At 41.9% G+C, this 24,696-nt stretch overlaps 1 protein-coding gene across 3 annotated transcripts in view; it reads left to right on the top strand.

Moving 5' to 3' along the window:
* LOC124137118 (E3 ubiquitin-protein ligase rnf213-alpha-like) overlaps positions 1-24,696 on the top strand; it is a 175,197-nt gene that overhangs the window by 94,350 nt on the left and 56,151 nt on the right. For all 3 annotated transcript variants that reach the window (XR_007218279.1, XM_048383674.1, XM_048383675.1), the window contains exons 28-43: positions 174-372; positions 545-779; positions 914-1,057; positions 2,679-2,787; positions 3,133-3,298; positions 5,696-5,864; positions 11,721-11,836; positions 12,563-12,760; positions 12,938-13,063; positions 13,179-13,299; positions 17,657-17,895; positions 18,085-18,167; positions 18,527-18,660; positions 19,189-19,281; positions 19,505-19,678; positions 21,241-21,398. Coding sequence is in view for 2 of the 3 variants with exons in the window: in XM_048383674.1 (XP_048239631.1) it covers positions 174-372; positions 545-779; positions 914-1,057; positions 2,679-2,787; positions 3,133-3,298; positions 5,696-5,864; positions 11,721-11,836; positions 12,563-12,760; positions 12,938-13,063; positions 13,179-13,299; positions 17,657-17,895; positions 18,085-18,167; positions 18,527-18,660; positions 19,189-19,281; positions 19,505-19,678; positions 21,241-21,398 (2,464 nt within the window). In the remaining variant the exon portion in view is untranslated. The remainder of the gene's footprint in view (positions 1-173; positions 373-544; positions 780-913; positions 1,058-2,678; positions 2,788-3,132; positions 3,299-5,695; positions 5,865-11,720; positions 11,837-12,562; positions 12,761-12,937; positions 13,064-13,178; positions 13,300-17,656; positions 17,896-18,084; positions 18,168-18,526; positions 18,661-19,188; positions 19,282-19,504; positions 19,679-21,240; positions 21,399-24,696) is intronic.

Genomic DNA, 24,696 nt, shown 5'->3' on the forward strand with positions numbered 1-24,696 from the left:
TTATTTTTTTACTTTCGCAAACTTGAGGGGAGGCCCCACTGTTAGACAGGAAAATAAGCTTACTGAGTGCAAAGGATTTGTGCTTGATATCAGTGTAAAATTTTATATTTTTATTTTCCATAAGTACCATTTCATGATTGATGTGCTTTTATCGATTGTTATGGTGTTTTCAGGTCTTGACTATCAGCTTGTGATCTTGTGTTCTACTGAGAATGAGTTCAAAGCAAGAATTGTGGCAGCTCTTGAAAGACAGAGATGCCCTCCACCTCCACTGCAACACTTGGAAGATATAAGACACTACCTGCAGTTGAAGTTTTCACAGAAGTATGAAAAACGGGGAATGACATCTGCCTCAGGATTAGATTTCGATGGGTATGAGTTTTATTCAAAAGATAGTTGTGAGATACTAAGATATGCAGTGAATTGAGGGTTCTAGGGAAGACAATTAAAACACATGTTTGGAGCAAAACTTCTAAGAGAGATCTGATTGTGGTGTAATTAATATTTGTTAAGGAAGTTTTGTTTCATTTCCAATATTTTTCAGTTCCACAGTGCGGGTGATCAAGTCCAAGAGAGCTGGTGTGGGGAAGACCTTGTACAAGAAGCGCCAGGTGGAGGCACTGCAGCGTCTGAACCCTAGAGTCCCTGCTACATCAGTGTCCATACATCTGTATGAGAAAAGTGTGTCTACAATGGCTGTGGCAGAGAAACTGCTGGATCATACACTGCAGTCTGGACAAGTCCTACCAAGAATATTCCACCTGGACATCTCATATGAGGTGAGCTACACTCACCTTTGTAGTGTCTCGTATCCTTGAATAGGTTTTAAACTAGAAGGCCTAAGTATATCTGCATTGAATGAAATGAGCATGTAAACATCACCAGTTAAACAATGTCACGTTGACTGTTGCAGGTTCAGGAAGGTGTCGACTATCTCCTCTTCAACCTGCTGGTTCTGGGCTCTATCAGCAACAACATGGGACATGTCTGGCTCAAGTCTCCCCTGGACTTGTATCTGGTGGAGACCATCCCCATCACAGATGTCAGACAGGACAGGGTATGTATCTGTCAATATCGAGAGTGAAAGGCTGTATGTAATACTGTGTATCTGGTGGAGACCATCCCCATCACAGATGTCAGACAGGACAGGGTATGTATCTGTCCATATCTGGAGAGTGAAAGGCTCTATGTAATACTGTGTATCTGGTGGAGACCATCACAGATGTCAGACAGGACAGGGTATGCATCTGTCCATATCTGGAGAGTGAAAGGCTGTATGTAATACTGTGTATCTGGTGGAGACCATCCCCATCACAGATGTCAGACAGGACAGGGTATGTATCTGTCCATATCTGGAGAGTGAAAGGCTGTATGTAATACTGTTTATCTGGTGGAGACCATCCCCATCACAGATGTCAGACAGGACAGGGTATGTATCTGTCAATATCTGGAGAGTGAAAGGCTGTATGTAATACTGTTTATCTGGTGGAGACCATCCCCATCACAGATGTCAGACAGGACAGGGTATGTATCTGTCCATATCTGGAGAGTGAAAGGCTCTATGTAATACTGTGTATCTGGTGGAGACCATCACAGATGTCAGACAGGACAGGGTATGCATCTGTCCATATCTGGAGAGTGAAAGGCTGTATGTAATACTGTGTATCTGGTGGAGACCATCCCCATCACAGATGTCAGACAGGACAGGGTATGTATCTGTCCATATCTGGAGAGTGAAAGGCTGTATGTAATACTGTTTATCTGGTGGAGACCATCCCCATCACAGATGTCAGACAGGACAGGGTATGTATCTGTCCATATCTGGAGAGTGAAAGGCTGTATGTAATACTGTGTATCTAGTGGAGACCATCCCCATCACAGATGTCAGACAGGACAGGGTATGTATCTGTCCATATCTGGAGAGTGAAAGGCTGTATGCAATAATGTGTATCTGGTAGAGAATATCTCCATCGCATATGTCAGACAGGCCAGGTTGTGCATCTGTCAATATCGAGAGTGAAAGGCTGTATGCAATAATGTGTATCTGGTGTAGACCATCCCCATCACAGATGTTAGACAGGATAGGTATGTATCTGTCAATATTTGGGGAGTGAAAGGCTGTATGTAGTAATGTGTGTCTGGTGGAGACCACCACAGATGTCAGACAGGACAGGGTTGTATCTGTCAAAATTGGGAGAGTGTATACAATGCATATATGGCAGTTTTCATATCATACATTACCCCATAGCAACACAAGACGCCCATATCAACCCGAGGGCATATACCACATCAAATTGTAAAATGTATCTCTTTACAAGTGAATGCAATACAATACATGTTCACCTTGTTTGTAAGACATCGTCACAGGAATGCTAGCCAAGCAGATGATGCACTATGGGATGTAACTCCTGTTTCTTACCACCCAGGCAGATATCGATTGTCCATTCAAAATGCATTGACAAGCCATATCAGGTGTAATACAGGTCTGGTTATTTCACCCCCTCATCTCCATGTTGGCTCTATCACACATGCAAAATACCTCATACCATTGATGGGTATATGATAATGATATTTGATCTTTATCTTCTTTTATCAGTTATCTGTGCTAGTAATTAAATGATCTCTAATGACTGATATGTGTGCTTGAGGTGTATAATATTCATTTATGTTATCTCCAGAGAGCCAGTCAGCGTTTGATACATTCCATACTGGAAGTCCTGCCTGATGTTTTCTGCTGGTCTCCTCAAGACAGTCAGCAAATACTCACCACAGACAACAAACCTGAAGGTCAGACTTTCCACTGTAACCTATGTAAAATATTTCAGTCAACAAGCCCGCTCTTTCAGAAAATTGTAGTTTTATAATATTAACTATTATTAGCAGAGCTTATTAGACCGAGCAGAGTTTGACTGTACTCGTCTTTGGAAAAGTGGATAAAGTCACAGCTTGCTACTGTAATATATTGTCCTGACTGTTCCTTCAGATCACCTCCTTCCAATTCTCAGAGCTGTTTTTCTATTAATCTCACAATGAGTTTACTTTGTGAATTATCTTTTCATTAAATAATATTAACGTATGTTGTCTTTGGAAAGATTTTTTTAAGAAATATTCTTCATCTGTTATTTTCTTCAGATTACTCTAATAATGACAGGCTGTTTGATGACATAGAGTTTCAAAGCCAAGTTTACCAGCGCCCCTTTCAGTATCTGAAGAGAATGAACATCAAAGCCAATCTAGCTGAAATCAACCCTGCTGTACCAGAAGGGTCACATCAAGAATGTCTCAACGTCCTTCTACAGTGAGTGCTGGTGCTAAAGTACTGTCGGAAATGCTAGAAAACTTTTGCCTGTTAAAGAAGGATATAATTTTTCACAGACTGTTGTTATTGAAATATCTAGTAACTACGGAAAGCCCTACCTGTGGTTTGAAGTATTTCAGTGACAAGGAGTCCTATCGACAAGTTTACAGGAGACAAATTCGAACGAAAACAGGTAGTTCACATTTATTCAAAGTCCAATGATGGCAGTCTGAAACGGACTATAGAAATATGGGCACGTGATTCCATTATAATGATAATAATGCAGTCTTCATAAAACATCTAATTCACCCACAAAAATCATTTGGAGAAAATTCTAGATGTGCATCTTCTAAAATGACAAAATGACGCTGCGTTTGTTTTGCTAACATTGCTCCCATGATGCATGTTACATTACACTTGCATAGCCATAACCATGGTAGACGATTTGGAGTCTGTACTGGAAAATGTATACAAGTTCTTTACACTTTAGAGAGAAAGAGGGAAACCATTTATTAATTTAGATGAATTATCGAACTGCCCAAGCTATGGGGTTTTCAATTCATACGATCAAGTCTACAGTATGATAAGAAAACAAAACAGGTATAGGGGTGGTCTCAAAGACAAAACTGGGACGTAAAAGGAATTAGACAGCTTTGATACAGGGTGATTGGGCGTATAGTGTATGAGCAGAAGGTAATCCTGACTTGTAGTAGAATTTGGGAGGAATTAAAGATACAATTAATGTTTCCTGGACTACACTCACTATTGCTCTCCAAGAGATGGGATTTCGATACACTGCGCGTGGCGATGACCGAGCACTTTTCAGGGGAAAATATTACATCCCGTCTATTACTATTAGGTCACATTATCTCCGAACCATTCATAACTATAACAGTCAAGGTGTCAAGATAAATTAATAACTAGGGATTTTCATAAGGAAATTATAGGAGGTGATGTGTTCATAGACTGGCTGGAACTTCAGCTATTGCCCATTTTAAACAACGTCATTGTCATTGTCCTGGATAATGCCAGTTAATATATAACGTCCGGGAATCAGAAACTGTTGCCCAAACCATGAGTAGTCTGAAGGCGACCATACAGGAATATATGACATTGTCGACCTCAGACCACAGTTCAACTCATGGAGAAAATTTGGCTGAATAAGAAACCAGTAAAGTACAAGACATATGTGCTGGCGGCACAACACGGTTACGTTTTCTTGCGTACACCAGTCAGACATTTTGAGCTCAACCCTGTTGTGCTCATCTTGGCTAAGTGTAACGGGTTCGTAGCAAGACATAGCACAACATTCAAAAGTACAGATTCATATACGTCATCAGCGGAGATAAATGCTACCTCAAGAAACCATCTGTGGAACAATGAATACTTCTGGATTACAAAACCACAACCTTCCAATACTCATCCCATTTCATAGCTCTGTACTAGTCTATCATGATTCCATGCAAATATAATGCAGTACATATCCCAAATTGCTACCCCATGAACGCATGTCAATTAAGTACAATAACAGCAATATTTTGAGACCACCCCCAACTCGGTGACATTTGCACCTGGGAGAATGCATGGGACGGTGTGAGGTCATCACTTCAGGACAGGTGTTTGGTAATTACCTCAGCTAATAGGCCATTTCATACATGCATGACAACACACAATTTCTTTCTAAGTTGATCATCATTTTACCTATAAAAGTACATTTTAAGGGTAATCACAATGGCAGTTAGGACATGCTAGATTAGGTCAATTTGCGTTATTTTGATGTATGCTCTTTTCATAGTCCTGTGACTCGTATTTATTAAACAAAGCCAGAAAAGGAGTTTTCTAGCATTTCCGACAGTACTTTAGATTGTTTTCTGTTGATGTTGTTGATATTATTATCAATTGATAAATTCAACACTTTGGAAGTGTTACCAATTCTCTTGTGGTATTCTAGTTTTCTCATCAACTTGATAATGATTCTAAAAAATGTTTTACCTTTTGTATAGTTTTTCTATGATCACTCAACAAACTTAGAATATGATTCTAAAAAATGTGTTGCCATTTGTATTGTCCCTCTTTGATTTCTCAACAAACTTAGAATATGATTCTAAAAAATGTGGTTGGTCAGGTAGCCTTGTGGTTAAAGCGTTTGCTCGTCACGCTGAAGACCTTCGTTCGATTCTCGACATGGGTACAATGTGTGAAGCCCATATCTTGTTGTCCCTCGCCATGATATTGCTGGAATATTGCTAAAAGTGGCATAAAATCATATTCACTCACTCTAAAAAATGTGTTGCCATTTGTATTTTCCTTCTATAATTACTCAACAAACTTAGAATATGAGTCTAAAAATGTGTTGCCATTTGTATATGATTACTCATATATTATTTTCAACTTCAGACACTGTGGAGTACGAGACCCAGCTTGGTCTGAGCTTCACAACTTTGTGTGGTTCCTGAATACTCAGCTGGTGGACTTTGAGAACTCCATCTTCTGTTCAGACCTCATTTTGGAGGATCTACCTGGCTTCCCTGTGTTGGTGCTGCACTTCCTTATCCAGATGTCAAGGGTAAGTGTGCAGATTAATTAATAACTACCACAAAGACTTCATGTTCTTCTCATCACTTAAAAAAACCTATATCCTTATAAAACTATACACACATATTGACCAGTGATTTAGTAGTGACTTTATATTTTATTGAATGTTTCAATGGGAGGAACATTTCATATATATATATTTTCAAGGTGACTTGAGGAATTTCAAATCTTGACAATATGCTCTTTCCTTGGAGATAAATGATAGACGGCTTAGACATGTTTCTGAACACACATTCCAACTTTGCAGATATCTTCATCAAACTATTCTAGTTTACATTTATGGTTCAGTTATTGTCCCCCGCCGCGCGAAAGCACGAAGCGGGGGATATAGTATTCACGACCGTCCGTACGTCCCACCTGTTTGTTGCCGCGATATCTCAAGAACTAAACACTGGATTGTCTTCATATTTGGAACTATGGTGTATATACAAATTCCACAGACACCAGTCAGTTTTGGTGACCTTGACCCCATTTTCAAGGTCACAGCAGGCAAATCTGCTTTTGGAGTTGGAAAACGGTGTTGACGCGATATCTCAAGAACTAAACACTGGATTGTCTTCATATTTGGAACTATGGTGTATATACAGACACCGCATACACCAGTCGGTTTTGGTGACCTTGACCCCATTTTCAAGGTCACAGCAGGCAAATCTGCTTTTGGAGTTGGAAAACGGTGTTGCCGCGATATCTCAAGAACTAAACACTGGATTGTCTTCATATTTGGAACTATGGTGTACATACAGACTCCGCAGACACCAGTCGGTTTTGGTGACCTTGATCCCATTTTCAAGGTCACAGCAGGCAAATCTGCTTTTGGAGTTGGAAAACGGTGTTGCCGCGATATCTCAAGAACTAAACACTGGATTGTCTTCATATTTGGAACTATGGTGTATATACAGACATCGCAGACACCAGTGGGTTTTGGTGACCTTGACCCCATTTTCAAGGTCACAGCAGGCAAATCTGCTTTTGGAGTTGGAAAACGGTGTTGCCGCAATATCTCAAGAACTAATCGCTGGATTGTCTTCATATTTGGAACTATGGTGTTTATACAGACACCGCATACACCAGTCGGTTTTGGTGACCTTGACCCCATTTTCAAGGTCATAGCAGGCAAATCTGTTTTTGGAGTTGGAAAACGGTGTTGCCGCAATATCTCATGAACTAATCGCTGGATTGTCTTCATATTTGGTACAATGGTGTATATACAGGCGGGGGACATTTCGTCACTTTGTGACAAATACTTGTTAATTTTTATATTTCTTTCTTTTGTTTTGTTTTGGGTTGGTTTTCTTCAGGAGGGAGGTGGATTTTTCAGCATTTTCACATTTCAAGTCATTAGATAACAGCTCTAATAGTCATTGGGTTATTTCTGATTATATTGTGGATGAAATAGGGAAAATGTGAATATAACAAGATGTCACATAAAGAAGGACGCAGTTCTCAAGTTTGGATGCTACCAATATTGTGTAGAGACTTCACATTTTGAAAACCACAATGTTTGCAAATGGAATAACTTTTAAACTTATCCTATCTCATACTTTGAATTTCTTCCTTCTTTTTCGATCCTGGTGTGGAAACAATCCAAGAACAAAGTTTCCAGCATGAAAAAACACATCCCCCAACACATCCCACTCATCACCATGGTCACCACCTTAAACAATAGGTCACGCACCACTGCAATCCGACCTGATCACCTGACATTCCCTGCACCCTCTTTCTCTTTCTAATCATTTGGTGTTAGGACGTACTAGAACACTAGAGAATTATTTTTTGTTTCTTTTTTGTGAGGTTTAGTGTATTATCTGTCTTCATATTACAACTGCTATAGACATTTTACTCGGGTATTTCACTCAGCCCGTCTTGCAAGATTGCGAACATACCTTTTCTCCTCATGACCCACACACCGTTTACTGTGACTGCCATGGCATGTGTTCTTTCAACAACCCATGTAAGCAATGTCATCTTCTCTCGAAGACAGATTTCAAGACCTACTTCCTGAAATGCCAGAAGCGTTCTGTTGATCTCCATTCCAAAGCATCCCTGAAGAAATTAGAACATGGCCTGTCTTCGGCAATAAAACCAAACTTGACAGTTTTCTCAGAGATCCAAATGCCTGCTTCATCATCATCTATCAAGACCAACTTGTCTACCATCACTTCATTGGCAATTGAAGATCTTATGATCATCATACTGATTCATCAGCCTTATCTCACAATGACTTCCAGACACTAGTCCAGGCTATGTCTATTGCTCTTGATCAGAGTGAATTTGACACAGACAGATCTATGACTTTGCATGCTCCATCTACCTCAAGGGCTCCTTCTGGACCAGATGTTACCGCCGACCAACCTCAGTCTGTTTCCGTCACTGTCTCCAAGTAGTTTTGACACGATGGAACCACTGGACATTTTGTTCTGGATTGCGGACCAACTGGGACTTAGGTAGGCTCTCTAAGGATGATCATCTATCTGGGTTTGTCATGTCTGAAGTCCTGTTGACTTTGCCGTGAAGAAGGTTTTCTCTTGGTCGGGCTCCAACCTGCATCATCCCTCGCTCTTTTTCGCCGGCATAAAGACAAGCTTCAAACCCCATGATTCAACCCATCCGACAGGGGCAGGCATGGCATTTTCTCCCTTACATCTACCTTGGAATTGGATGGCGACATCCACGTTATCAACCGAAATGTTCTTCCCACACCTCCATTGTTGAAGACTGGACCTGGCTCATCAGGATCTTAATGTCTTGTGTTCACTTCCTCTTTTGTCTACCTTCCTATCAGCCACAGAAGCTGTTGCTGTGTTAGTAGCACATGCCCGTTCGTTCAAGGAGGTCATATCCTTGTTGCGATCATCTTAGTACATGAAAAGTTCTCAATTGTCATGGTCCTCATCACTCCATGTGTGCTGTCACCACACTATGTCGCCGGCGAATCATGCAGTCCTGCCCATGGGAGGATCACTTTAAGACCCACCTCAACCAGGTACCTTAGTCCTCGCTGTTACTGTTTGCTAATAGGATCCAGGCAGTGGCCAAGGATACTCAACTACAGGTCTCTGTAGATCTCCCAAAGCTCATCTGGCAACAATTAGAGGATCAGCAATGTCCTAAAAAGCGGTGCCAACCCCACTATCTTCCGGCCCAAAGAGACATCCAGGAAGCTTACATTAATAAAAGGGGCTCCTTACGTCAGAAAGGATATCCTGTACAAAGCCATAGGGGATCCAAAGTGTCTAGTTCCAGATCCGTGTCCTTTACTCCAGGACCAGCATCTGGAGAGTCTAGTAAGTCAGTGACTGCTTTACCAGAATCCCATAGGTGGAAGACTTCAATATTTTGTTGCAAAATGGAACATGAAGGGCGACTCCTTTGCATTGAAGCTCCTTGCTGGAGGATACCAGCTTCCATTAGCAGTTTAGCCTTCCATCACCACCTGCCCAATGCAACACGACAGTATGCTGCCAACCAACTAGCAGCCCGTCAGCGTAGATGTTGATATGGGAATACTCCAGTATTGCGAATCGTTTCTTGTACCTACAGGAAAAAATAGTTTTTTAATTAATTTTTTTAAGCTATTTTATCTTTATGATTCTTCCATCGGATTTCCAGACAAGTTCCCAGAAGGAGGCTATACATACCCATCTGTAGAAGCTTATGCCTTTGTCATTAAAATCACCATCTGGTGCCGCCATTTGTTTAATTGGTGTCCTGAATCTTCTACCTGCTCACCTCTTGTCATTGTACAAGTGAAGTCTGAATAGTTGGTTGAAGACCTGTTGCGGTATTGTCAATCGTTTCCTCATCTCTGCGGATGTAATTGATAGCTTTGACAAAGCATAACAAGAGATGCCAAACTGGCCCGCCTTACATCCTTGGGAGCTTAATGTGGGTGGTTTGTCTTATAGAACTTTCCATCCCTTAAAAGGGGGGTAGGTTAAAGTTATGGTTGAATAGGCTTCAAAGCTACACAGTCATTCCCTAGATCCACATCCGGCGCGAAACCACGGAACACATGTTTTACCTGAGATCATATTGTCTCTGTCTTATTATTTTCAACATTCTAAGTTTCATGATACTCATTGGATTTAATTCATTGTTTAGAACCAGTTTCCTTGTGTATGTCTCATGGTTGAGGTCCTTTTACAGGCTATGGTATCTGCACCCCACAATCCTCAGCCATAAGTGCATAGTGTGAGATAGGACAAGTTTAAAAATGTGACACTTTTATAATAAATTGTGAATTTGTATATTTATCCTATTTCACACACAAGATGCCCATCCAGCCATCACAGTCACACCAGCCTGTACATTCCAGAAAGAGAATGAGGGTGCAGGGAATGTCAGGTGATCAGGTCACATGGTGTTGGGTCACATGGGATTGCAGTGGTACATGGCATGCGTTCAATAGGCCGGGGCGCTTTCTTAGCGCTCTCTGTGGACATTCGGGTGCAATCGAACGGTGTGTCAAGCAGAGGGTGCGGTTTTTGAAATGGCGTGATTTAGCAATATTGTTGAACATTGTGTATGTAAAGTTTTTTTGTTAAGAATAAAGATACAATAAAATTACCGTTAGTTAGACAGTCACAGATTAGATAACACAACTTTATTTTATGGCATTATCGTGATATACGTCGGACCAAACTCAGACTTTTTTAACATAGACTGTGATTGTGTTGATTCGCCGCTGATTGCGTACAGCCAAATGTCAGTGACACTTGACACTTGAGTGAGATTTCGCAGTTTGCTGCACAAGTCACTTATTAGTGGTGGATAGGCCTTGTCCGGGATCCGATATCAGTTCGCTATATCCGTTAGTTCGCTGTAGAGAGTTCATTATGTATGTAAATTTTATATGATAATATAAAGGAGTTAAATCGAGGATTTTGTAACAGTTCGTTGTATCCCTTTGTATGCATAGTGTAAGATTCAACTAAATGGATCGGTGACTTGGTGGATTGTGTTTCGTTGTACCCTGCCAATCGTTACCACTAGAATCCCCCGACGGCATGGGAGGTTGTCCAAAACAACCACTGGTAAAGTTGTCAGGGTCAAAATTGATTACTTACAGGCCACCCTGATATCCCTAGACTGCAGTAAAAATGAACAAATCGCAATGTTTTAGATTTATTTAAGGGAAGACAGACTCCTATGAAAATATCTGAAGTTACGTTTTCGACAAGTGAAGGTTTATATCGCATAATAATATATGTCAATTGTTTACAAAAAGAAATCATATGAGTGTTATTGGGACAAAACTGCAACTTGTTCACAAACAGACGCATGAAAAGGATTTTTTTCTGTGCTGAAATTAAGATGGGTTGCAAGGAAAAATACTCTGTGATGCGAGGGGCTTCAAAAATGCAACTAAAACAATTGTGTTTTCCTGGTTTGAACAAGTGACAAGTCTTCCCATAAATGTTATCTCTAACGTGGTGGTATCAAACTTCACCACTGAGTGCTTGTATGTCTAACAAGTTTGTCCAAGTCCGCCATCTTTGTCCCTCGGCGTGCCTCCTCCTCAGTATGTGCGGAGGCGCTGGAAAGCGCGCTCAGCGTGCGTTTCGTTCATTTGGAAATATTCGGAGGTGCTCGCTAGTGCTTTCTGGCACCTCGTCACCAAACGGCTTATTGAATGCACCTATGGTCTATTATTTAAGGTGGTGACTATATTGATGAGTGGGATATGTTGGAGTTGTTTTTAAGCTGGAAACTTTGTTCTAGGATCATTTCCACACAAGGATCAAAGAAGAAGGAAGAAATACATAGTGTGATATTTTTATATACAATTTATTGTAAAATGTTCAATTTTTTCTTTGCCTGCACCAAGGACTTTGCAACCAGGTCACTAGTGATGAGTGAAGAGTCACCTCTGGACCAGCTGAATGTTCAAGAGAGAGAAGAAGATCTTGCACAGTTTCAGATGAAGCGGACATGGGAAAGCAGGTTTGATGTTATATGTTTGAAAACCTTTTATGCACAGGACCGCCTCCGTGGTCTTGTGGTAGAGCGTCCGCCCGGAGAGCGGAAGGTCCAGGGTTCGATCCCGGGCCGCGTCATACAAAAAGACGTTAAAAGATTGTACTTGTTGTTACCCTGTCTGGCGCTCGGCATTAAGGGGCTAAAACAAGGACTGGTCGGCTCGGAGTCAGTATACTGTGTCTGAGTGGGGTATTCATGTTAAACTGCGGCATGGTATCTCAGTGAGCTAGCACTATAAATCGGCATCAGTCCGGACTAGTACAAGCAGCCACACACACACATACACGTGCATGCACGTCGCTATATAAGTGCAATAATCTTGGACGCGACGTTAAACCCAATTTCACCTCACCTCACCTTTTATGCACATCTAATTGTTTGGAGTAATGTTTTGGATGTTTAACAAAGTGATTATGATGATTATCCAAAATAGGTTCTTGCGAGATGATAAAAAAGCCCTCTTCCCTATGTAGCAGAGCGTAGAGTCTTCCCACAGATGACATCCTTACCATGTCAGCTTGCTGACAGAGTTAACCTCTTTGGTTATGTGGACAATGAAATCAGAAGGTCCGTGGTTCGAATCCCATCACCTGCATAATTTATGTTCATATTTTTTACCAATGTTTAATAGGATTTTGACTTTAGTCTATAATCAAAATCTAACCGTACAAATATTCAAACTGTTTCCAGCCCTCACCCTTACATTTTCTTCAACCCTGATGGCCACACCATGACTTTCCTTGGCTTCAACATTGACCGCCAGACTGGGAACATGGTGGACCAGCAGACACAGAAGGTGCTGGAGAGAAATCTTGTACCCAAACCACTACAAGAAGCACTGATCAGAAACAGGGTCAACATCAATGAGAACTTTGATCAGATGCAAAGGTAAGTTGAAGAATTATGGTAAATGTAATGGAATGTCATCATTATTGTTGAAAGCTATTTAAGGATTTTGAATAGTTGCTTTTTTGTGTAATTGATCCTATGACCTAAAGCTCTGTTTTGTGCAAATTACTGCCTATAGCATATGTGAATAAGACAGGTTATTTTGTCTAAATTTAGACTTGAGCGATTGGCTAAGCTGTGCAGTGTGATGCCAGGTGTTGACTTCGTACATGACCCTGACGACACATATGAGCTGACAACAGACAATGTCAAGAAGATTCTTGCAATTTACATGAGATTTAGGTAAGTATTTACAAGATTTTTTAATTGCATTTAATGCCAAATGTGTGACAATAATACTAATACCTGCAAGTTACATGTGAGGTAAATGATACAAGGTCTATGGTTGCTTCTACAGGTGTGGAATCCCAGTGATAATCATGGGAGAGACAGGATGTGGGAAGACAAGACTGGTCAAGTTCATGTGTGCCTTACAGTGCATGCCAGGCTCCGACATGAAAAATATGGTCATTATGAAGGTAAAACTATATGTGAGACGAGTGAAGTAAGGTAATTGGTTCTCACAGTGTTGTGTGGAGATGATTGTTGCTTTGTTGGTTGGTCATGACTAAGATCCAGTAAATTCTCCCATTGTTGATACAAAGCCCGTTAATTCTTGTGAATACTATATTATACAACACCATTGGCGTAATCCTGTACTTTTGCTATAATCACACGATAACAAAAATCTTCTGATTTTCAACAGAAATCCTCTTCACTGTCACTGTCAACTAATTAGTCGTACCCGTAATGGTACAAACAGTTTACAGCTCTTCCGGGTGCAAAGAAGTGAAAATCCTCAATTCTTTTCTGTGTGTTGTAGAGGAAAAATCAACTTTTCTAAGTCTTGTATTCTCCAGCACTAGGTAGTGTTTTCCCACTGTAGACTACGGGGTGGTCAAGTAGCCTAGTGGTTAAAGCTTGTCATGATGGAGATCCGTGTTCAATTCCTGACATGGGTACAATGTATGAAGCCCATATCTGGTGTCCCCGGCCGTGATATTGCTGGAATATTGCTAAAAGCAGAGTAAAACCTTACTTACTCATGGTAAATGAGCTAGTTTTCAGTATTTTCCAGTTGTTAGTTACATAGTAATTCAACTGATTTCAGTAAGTTGGTTAATTGTTACTCATGTAAGTATTAAAGTTGGGTGGTGTGTTGTGAGTTCCGACATGGCATCATCAGCCTCCCAGGCCATATGCAAGAAGTGTGGTCAGTTCATGGTCTCGGAGGATCCTCATGCTACCTGCTGGAAGTGCTGTGAAGTTAACTGCACTGAAGAATCCAGGTGTGATGAATGCGCCTCCCTCTTCCAAGCCAGCCTTCAACAAGCTTACTGACTCCATCAAGACGGCTAAGCGCAAAGAAGACAGTAGACATGCTCATGTCTCTCTCTTCAATATATTCTGTACCCTCTGAGCCGCTGCCTATCTATGATGCCGAAGACACCTACCCAGTCTGAGTCTGCCTTCTCAATCAACGTGTTTGAGCAATAATTTGTGAAGCAGAAATCAGCCATTGATTAAGCACTTGCTGCCTGACTGTGTTTTCTACTGAGCTGGAACAACTGAAACAAGTAGAACAGGTTCAGAAGTTGTTCATCCATGTATCTTATCCTTACTTTCAATGTGTTATATGCTTCCTGTCACTTACAACATAAAAAAAGAAAGACTGTGGTCTTTATGGGTTATGAAACTAGGTCATGAAAATGTTATATCAAAACCCAGACCCATGACAGAATCAGTGCAGAGAGTTAGCTTCATTATGTTGTGTTGTGTTAAGATTGTACGTATTGCTGAAACTCAATTTAAAGTGCTGAACACACCATACTTGTGTGCTATCGTGCAGTCAGTATGTACTTTTGGATGAATAAAAGTGGTCCTTGAAAACAAATGTTCAAATTCCAAACTGCCATGGTCCCCATAGGACTCTCAAGATTATCATGCTATTGACCTGTGTGCACTACGGAACTCAGACACTCTTCCAACTCCATCTCGACCACTGCTTGGACCCCACAAGGCCGCGGGTACCATGTCATCTGTCATTAAGCACGGAAAGCAAAATAAACGGTTATGGGATTATCCTGGGCACCGCATGGACTCTGTGGGTAACAACTCATCATTCGTTGTAGACACTTGAGACTACAAGAGCTTCAAGAAAACCACCATCACAAGAAGTGACGCAGGGCTTGCTGTCGGCAATCCAAATGGATATATTGATAGTCAACCTACCAACCCGGGTACCGTTTACTGTGTCAACTGTATCACGACCGTACAATCTCAACTTGAACCACACAGAGACCATCATCTTACCTCCACTGACAACCAATTGACAAGTTCAACCATTGGAGACAACAATGAGGTTTGATAGATGAAGCAGTAATAATGCCCATGGTAGCAGATTGCCTTTTACACCCCATCAAGACAGCAAGTTTTTGGCACCATAGAAGGGTATAGATCAACACTACATTCTGTTTTACACCAATCATCCTTTCTTAAATAGGATGTGATCTTTTCTTCTGGAGGATGTTTGATCACCCTGGATCTTCCCAAAATAGATCTTGTCCATTGTACTGTCTGCCCTCCTTGCAGACCCTCATGAACCTCTTGCTAAAGCTACCTTGCTTCAAAAGTCTAGAAAAGCTGCATTTCTTCTTACCATGGCTACAGCAAGTAGAGTTTGAGAAATTCTTGCCTTAGACTATTCAAGTCTCACTCATGCGAATTACTGGGCGCTTAATTACCATCAGATCACTTCCTGAATTCCTCAATCAATAAACTACTATACTCTTAGGCCACACATTACCCCTCCTGGTCATAGCGCGAACTGTAGACCATTTGGATTGTCTCTGTCTCTGTCCTATGCGGGTTCACAAGTATTACATAGTGGCTACAGACCCAACGGGAGACATAGAAAGAGATTGTTCATCTCTTGTAAGACTCATTCCGACAAAGATATCAATGAAGCAACAGTTTCTGGGTGGCTCGAGTCCACTATTGCCACAAGTTATCATCAAGCTCAAGATTCTACTCCCATACTTGGTTCCTTTTCAGCCCAGGAGATCAGAGCATTAGCTACGAGCCTTGCTTCATGCACATCTGTGTCAGTAGAACAAGTTATATAAGTATCCAGCTGCCAATAGGGAAATTGCAACACATTCACCAACTTCTATCTTTGTGATGTACAACCAGACTTAGTGGCAGCTGAAACTATCCATATCATCTCTCAATAGTTTTCATCCTTCTATGGAAAAGGGGTGGGATGGATGGGGGTTGGGCAAGTATCACCATTAGCATCAGAAGGTAAGTAGACCTTTATTTCCTTATTAGCTACTGAGTGTGGGATAAGCCCTGATCAATAACTTAATCAAGCCATAAGTATTGATATCAGAGTGACCGGAAATAATGGTTCTAAGTGACATCATAATTGGAGGTGAAATGGGGTTAAATGTCGCATTCAAGATTATTCTACTTATATATAGTGACATGCAAGCGTGTGTGTGCGTGTGTGGCTGCTTGTACAAGTTCGGACTAAACCCAAATTTAAAGTGCTAGCCCACTGAGATACCATGCCACAATTTAACATGAATACCCCACTCAGACACAGTATACTGACTCCTAGCTGACCAGTTCTTGTTTTAGCCCCTGAATGCCTAGCGCCAGGCAGGGTAACAACTGGTACTATCTTTTAACATCTCTTGGTAAGATGCGGCCTGGATTGACCACCCGACCTTCCTCACTCCGTGCAGTCTTATAATTGGAAGTGATGTCATTACCAGAAGTGATGTCATAACAGAAAGGGACGTCATAAGAGACTGGAAATGGCGTCATCATGATATAAGTAATACCAGAAGTGACGTCGGAGACAGTAAGAACAGGAATAAGGTCATAAGGAACCGGACATGGTGTCATCAAAATACTTAATGATGACACTAAACCCGGAATTGAAGTCAGAACCGGAAATGATGTGTTGATCAGAAATGACATCAGTTTTAGAACATCTGAAGATGTCAATAATATGAATATCAAATATAACAGTAAATCTAGTAATATCATCACATAGTTGACTGATTCATGATAGTATCTGGGGTCATATCCTCCTGAGTTGATTCATTACAAGTTATTTCCTTTAGGATTTGAAACTATCATTACAAGGGATTAATGATCTACTGTCAACTATGCCGGGAGCTTGCTGAAGGCAGAACCCACCAAACCCACCTATTCCTCTGGTATATTGTGGGAATGATGTAAATGTGGTATTCAGAAATAGTCCATCCCACCTCCCCTGTCATATAGTTGGTTGATGTTTGGAAAGAAGTGAGGATTTTCCAGCCTTTGCTCATTGAAGAGCTGTAACCTGCTTTGTGCTATTATGGGTACAAGTAGTTACTCGTATGTATAGTTGACAGTGAAGGGGACATCTGTTGATAATCTGAAGATTTTAGTTATAGTGTTATTACAGTCAAAATACAGGATTATGGCAATGATGTAATAGAGCTAGTGTTCTGAGAATTATTAACAATGATAACTATTGATTTGATTTTGGTGAGCCATGTCAGGAACACTGCTGAAACCAGCATGAAATATTTAGAACTGTGTACAAAGGAAATCTGTTTTGCAACGTACAGTGTTATACAGCAGTACACTCTACATGCAACTTACTTATTAAGAAACATTGTTGTAATTATATCACTGGTTCCATATTCGTCCATTAGTACTCAATCATTTTGATATGAAATCTTAGAGCAACTTATGTTATGTGGCTGATCTTGTTGGTATTTTAAGTTGTTGAATTCATGTCCAAAGGGTCTGCAGTGCTGTGTGACTATTTTCTAGGTGCATGGTGGCACAACCTCTGACGACATCATCAAGAAGGTCAAGCATGCAGAACAACTGGCCATTGCTAACAAGGCTAGGAACCCACACATGTACACTGTGCTGTTCTTTGATGAAGCAAACACAACAGAAGCCATTGGAATCATCAAGGAAATAATGTGTGATGGCTGTATGAATGGACAGCCACTGAAACTGTCGGAAAACCTGAAGATTGTGGCTGCCTGCAATCCTTACAGAAAGTATGTTTGAGAATATATTAAATTGTTTTTATTTGGCAAATATATCTTTCAGCATTTACTTTATGTGTTTTATTCACCATGTATAATCTGGGGCTGGTCTCACAAAGAAGTAAATTTATGTTAAAGCATAGGAGCTAGGTAGGGATGTCACGATACACGAGTCACATTATTATTAATTATTAATTTCAGGCATTCTGATGAGTTGATTCAGAGACTTGAAAAAGCCGGACTTGGCTATCATGTAGATGCTGACAAGACAACAGATAAGCTAGGTAAGCACCAGTGTATTTTCTGTACAGAAGAAAGAAAAACCTCATTATCACAATGTAAATTTTGGTTCTTTCTCAGAGCACTTGTTACATTCTAAAGCAATTATACTAATCCATTGGCTTATCAAGACAAGAAAATCTAAGTTAATACGTCCTCATAGCTCAAGCATTATGCCATTGAAAACAAACTTCTGTTCCTTTGGTACCTTGCTTTTGAATGTTTTGTTGTACTTTTTCATATGAGAGGAAATTCAATAGCCTGATTCGCATTGATATTCCTAATGACACATCCACAAGCAAATATGTCAGATGTGTTTGCTGATTCATACATGAAACATTTTAAGACAATTCTGTTGCAACAGGCCATGTCCCTATGAGGAGACTTGTGTACCGGGTTCAGCCTCTGCCACAGAGCATGCTGCCTCTTGTTTGGGACTTTGGCCAACTCAACATACAAGTGGAAGAACTCTACATCAGACAGATGGTCAACAGATATGTGAGATGATTTCACCAATTCACTATCTTTATTAATGCACACTGCAGCATGATACATGTAGTCATAAAGTACCAACCAAAATTCTCATTGAAAGACACATATATTTGGAAAATTTCCCTAACAATTGTTCTCATGAATATGAATACACTATATGAAATTATTTATAATCATGGCTGCAATGACAGCCATATCGAAAATGTCATATTGCCTATTTATACAGTCATTGAGCATGGATCAATGTGTATCATTATAAGAATTGGGCAAAATCTCAGGCTATTAGTGATTTGTCATCATATTTTCCTTTGCATACTTGTATTAATTATTAATGATTACAGAGTTTTGGGGAATGTAATACATGTTTGTGTAAATATATGTAAACTATTTTCAGTCTACTGTTAAATGTGCATTTATTTTACATAATCCAGATTCTTGAGATGAGCTACCTAGGTCTTAAGCTGTCTTTAATAAGCCTATTACTGGAAATGTTGTACACTCACTGAAAACATTGAAGTCTGATGTTTATTGCAGGTACGAAATGATCAGATACCATTACATCAAAACATGGTAAACGTGGTCAGTAAGATTCTAATAGCCTCTCAAGAGTTCATGAGAAAACAAGAGGTATGTGGGATTTTGCTGAAAATATGTTGTTTTTATAGCTCAATAATTCTGAATCGGTCAACATGATACTCAGACTATTGGCAGTGCATGCAAATAAGAAATGTATTACCTTGTATTAACTGGCCTGTGAAATCTTTTGAGGAATAGTTAGCATATATTTTTCTGATGGCTGTGTCCAATGTTTCAATATTTCAAGGAACTAAAAAGGTGCCTTCTTCTGTAGGATGAGTGCAGCTTTGTAAGTCTTCGTGATGTTGATCGGACCCTGAGTGTCATGTCCTGGTTCTACCAGCAGTCCCAGGAGAATGGAACACTATTTGAGATGATAGATGATGATCTGTGTCCTGAAAAGGACCCAGAAGAGGAGGAAGAAGAGACAGTTCAACAAAACAATTTGGTATTGATATGCACACTCATCATGTAAATTGATTTCAGCAGACAATCTTCATGGGACCTAATGGATCTTGATCTAAGATGTTCAAAAAACATATCCACCTGACTGACTACTCCTATCACAATATATAAAGTATACTTGTCACACTGGGTCTTATACACATGTAATATTGTTTATGATTACTCGTTGAAGATACCACTGATGATTACAATAAGCTGGTGTTACACAGTGTTTAATACCAAAGCGTGTGCTTATGTACTGCAGGAACTAGTTTCGCTAACAAATATTGAAAACTCTAAATATCACTGGGCTTGTTCAGTGACATTGCATGTAGAGATGATAGATCACTGAGAGGAGCTTATGCACACTCGATGACCCCAGCAACCTTGTTGCTAGGCTGATTGTTGCACGGGTGTATCTTGCAACAAAATTTCACAAATTTACATCATAGGGAAGAGCTCAAGATAAGCTGCGTATCTGCGTAAAATACGCAGCAGAAATGCAGTAATATGCAGTAAAATAAAATTCAAGCGTATCAAATACGCAACAAACTTTACAGATATGTTACAAAAATAAAACTTGTGCGTACATGTATCATCAAAATATTGTGAAGTAACCCTGCGTATTCGATTATCAAATCAGCAACTTATTTTGAAATTATAAACGGGCAATCTGTCAACCATGCCAAACTCCACGATGACAGTTACATCATGATCATTTGCCCTCACACTTTCTTGTGGAAGTATCGTGGTATTTTTGAGTATAAAGCTCTCGAACCCACACAACACCAGTTTGCAGCGACTAGATGTATAGTGGTTTTAAATATTTAGCTTAAATACCCACGTGTAAAAACTAGTGGGTAACAAAAATCCACTCAATCTTTATTCAAGACATACACGTTTAAAAAAATCTGTTATGGAAGTTTGAACTTTACCACATTTTGAGGTTTGAATTTTAAACATATGCTTACTGATGGTTTCCAGACGAGTGTTTTTCCTTAAACAGACAAATTTCCCTTTTTTTCGCGTGCTGTAACTGCGTGTCGCTTACGTTTCGCTGGTTGACAGGCCATACTCACAGTTTGAAGTCACAACTATTAATCAAATGGGATTACATGTACAATAAACAAGTTCGTCTCAACAGTAACTCAGTGTCACTTGGTTAATTGACTTCTCACGAATAAAAGGATTACCACCAGTGGAAGTGTATTGTCCGGGTAAGTTGGACAATTTTGTGTGTATTTCTGTGTTTTGTGTATGAAAATGACCATCCGGTTCCGGAAACTGAATTTCCGTATATACGGGTAAATTTATATAGTAATTATTTCGTTTTGAATGAACATCGTCCAGGAACCGAGGTTTCCGGATATCTGAAGTCCGTATCAGCGGGGCATGACTGTATATGCTTTTGCATTGTTCAATATTACAAGAGTAAAGGGCAAGGACCTCATGACACTGTGTTAGGTCAGTAGGTTGATCTTTAGATAAGAATAATATAAAATAAATTCTGTAACTTTAAAGATAAAAAAGTAATAGGAATATCATTAAATGACATTTTGCTTTCAGCCAAGTGATGTGACCAAAGCCCTGATCTTGGCACTAAGTGTGTGTTACCGAGCATCACTGAGAAGTCGGGAGGAATATGATCAACACATCTTCAGATATTTTCAGGATCCTTGTGGCATACCTGGTGGAATTGACCAGATGGTTCAAGTCATAAACAGGTAAACATCCATTTTCTCAGGTATCTTTTTATCAGTGGGTGAGTTGGGTTTAAAGATGATTTTGGTATATATTACATTAAGTAATACGTTACCACTGTTATACCGAGGCTGTTGTCTCCCACAACTGCTGCTATAGCGAAATCTACCACAGAGATCTCAATTACCTCATGCAGCACGTGCGTAGCCACCTAGCTGCCATGTGACACCCTTCACTCTTGTCTCCTTCACTTGCGTTAGCAAGACGTGTAATCCTCTGCTGAAGCGTTCCTCAAATATTCGGTGATATTTATTATAGTTATTCTCTAATAAACTGTGCTTTTATGGGGCGGTGCGGAAGCTACGCTTGGATATAATTTTCCCGCCAAACGGAGAATTTTCCCCGCCCTTTTTTCTCTATACTTCTTGTATGTTTTGGGGGTTAACATCACTTATTTCTCTATATGTTATATGTGTATGTTATATGTTCACATTGTTTGTTTATTTTCTTGTGAAAATGCTCGTTTGTGAATCATTGTGGTGCGTGCGTTGTAACCATGTTTTGCTCTTTGTTCATAGAATCAAACAAAAATGTCTGACATGGAAATGTCCCCGGTTGCAACCCCCTCTACCCCTGCTCCTCGGTGTTGCGGAGTGTGATCCCCATGATCGTTGCCCGCGGTGCAGGGTTCCTTGCGGGGACACCCGGTGCACCCTCTGCGAAGGTCTGGGGCCTGCAGAGTTTGAGCGTTACCGACTGTACGTCCAGTCCGTCTCCACCCCTGTGGTGGCCGGCTCGTCCGGTCAGGGTCCCCGTGTGGGTACCACCTCCTCTGCTGCGGCGGATCCCTTGGCGGCCCTCAGGCTGTCCGGGGATTCCGTTGCCGCATTGTTGTCTAAACTTGTGGACTCCAAGCTGGCGGCCTTATCTCAGGATAGGCCGCTGGCTGTTCCGTCCCTGGCCTCTTCGGTGGCCGCGGGTTCGGAAGCGGGGTCCACAGGTACGGCGGCGGCTGCCGTGGTCTCCGGTCCTTCCCCCGAACCGTTGCTCCCGCTATCAGTTAAGGACCACGTGGCCATGGTTTATGACCACCTCGAGGACATGCCAAAGCCCCTGCCGATACCGCGGGGAATCCACGGCTCCGTGGGTTCCTCCGAGGTGTACGACGATTCATCCGACAAGGCTTTCCCGGCATCAACCTTGCTGCGCGGGATTAAGCCTTCCCTGGAGTAGGCCTTCGCGGCTGCCTCCGGTCGGGGTCTCCCGTTACCTCCACCGTCGTGGAGAAAAGGGTCCTTCCCGGTGCATGACCTTGCCTTTCCCGAGGCTGGTCCTACCACCGAAGCCCATGTTGAGCGTTTGGGTGTCCATGCCCCACCGGCTGCCACGGTCCCACAAGGTACCTTGCAGCAGCTGGACACCCTCGCTCGACACTCCATGCTGGCAATGTCTCACAGAGACACATACCTGGCTGCAGCGGCCAGTCTGGTCGAAGGTTCTCCCACGGACCGAGACCAGCTCATTTATAAGTGCCTGCTCAGTTTAAATGCTTCTCTGGAGTACGTTGCCGGGGCTTCGGCCTTTATTTCCAGCACGTGCCATTTTCTCTGGCGCCAGACGTATCTGGTTGCCTCAGGGTTGGACGCTGCTAATCAGGAGGTGCTCCTTTCGCAGCCTTGGTCTGCTCGGACCCTGTTTAATAACGAGATCCCTGGGGTTCTGAAAGCACAACAGGCCGCTGTGTCTGCCGAGGCCTACCGGGCAATCATTGCCAAATTCTTAGCGGTGCAACAGACTGTTCACTTTTGGGAACAGCTGTTAGGGTTACTTGTGTCAGCCCAGGACTGCACCGAACAGGGTCGTCTCCAACTCCGCCCGCTGCAACGGTTTTTAATCCAGTTGTTAGCACAGGAGGTGAACAGTGCGACCATCGCCCTCCCGGATCGGCTCCGAACACATCTGGAGTGGTGGACGGTCCCTTACAATGTCTTATCAGGAGTCTCTATGCGGCCCTATCGGGCCATGTTGAACTTGTATACAGATGCCTCTCTAGTGGGCTGGGACGCCCATCTAGAGGGGGAGGTGAGCTCGGGGCTGTGGTGTGTAGACAAACTAGGTCTTCACATCAATTGTCTCGAGTTCAAGGCAGTGATCAACGCAGTCAATCACTGGAAGCATCGTCTCGTCGACGCCCGGCTCATGCGACCGACAACACGACGGTAGTGTCATATGTGAACAAACTGGGGGGAACCCACAGTCACTCGCTATTCGATCTCACGTTTCAACAATCAACTCCCGTTGTTTGTCCCGGACCCGAGGGCCATCGATCACGATGCTCTCGCGTTAGACTGGACGGGCTTGGACGCTTATGCTTACCCGCCAACAGCGTTGATACCACACATTCTAAGCCGGCTCCGAGGAGTTCGCTGTCGAATGTTACTGATCGCACCCATGTGGCCGAACAGATCGTGGTACCCCGACTTGCTGACCCAGGTCAAGCACTCGCCACTTCCACTGCCTGTGAGACCGGATCTCTTGATCCACCCTCACACCCGTCAGCTTCATCCAAACGCAGGGCAGTTCAATCTGCACGTGTGGATGTTGTCACCGAGCGTCTGAGGAGTAAAGGTTTTTCTCGTCGGGCGTCTCGGGCATACGTTAGTATGCATCGTGATTCTACCCAGAAGGTGTATAATGCACGTTGGGTTATTTTCACGAAGTGGTGTTGTAAACATCACATTCATCCGCCAGATAAGGTATCTCGTATTGCTCGTTTCATGTCTCACTTGCGAGAGACCCGGAAACTCTCCGGGGGTTCAATTGTCTCGTCCGTTGCTACGGTACGGGATGTTGCTATGGGTACCATTCTCTCCAAAGAGCAAGTGATACGGGGTATTATCAAGGGTTTCAAACAGCACGATCTTAAGAAGGGCCGGCATGGGATCTTTCCCTAGTGTTGCAATCACTTACGGAAGCTCCGTATGAACCCTTGCTTAGTGCTTCGTTCCGGCATGTGACTTGGAAAACAGCATTTCTCCTCTCCTTTGCCATCCGAAATTCATGCACTCGATGTCGCAAAGGTACGATTTGATAGGGGTGAATACACACACGGATACTGTGTTCTCATCCGCTGCAGCGATGAAATACCTATCCAGTGGGGCCGTTTGGAGTCCCCAATCGTTTTGGCAGTGACAATTGAGCCTTACGGTATGCCCTTGACAGTGCTTTGGTATTCCTATAGGGTAACGCCTAGCTAGGTGCATGCGCATCGAGTGCTTCCGCCTTGGTGTTTACTTCTGCTGGTCGGAAGGAACGCTAGCA

This window comes from Haliotis rufescens, unplaced genomic scaffold (assembly GCF_023055435.1).
Source record: "Haliotis rufescens isolate VD_foot unplaced genomic scaffold, xgHalRufe1.0.p SCAF_5, whole genome shotgun sequence".
In the NCBI taxonomy this organism is placed as follows: Eukaryota; Metazoa; Mollusca; class Gastropoda; order Lepetellida; family Haliotidae; genus Haliotis; species Haliotis rufescens.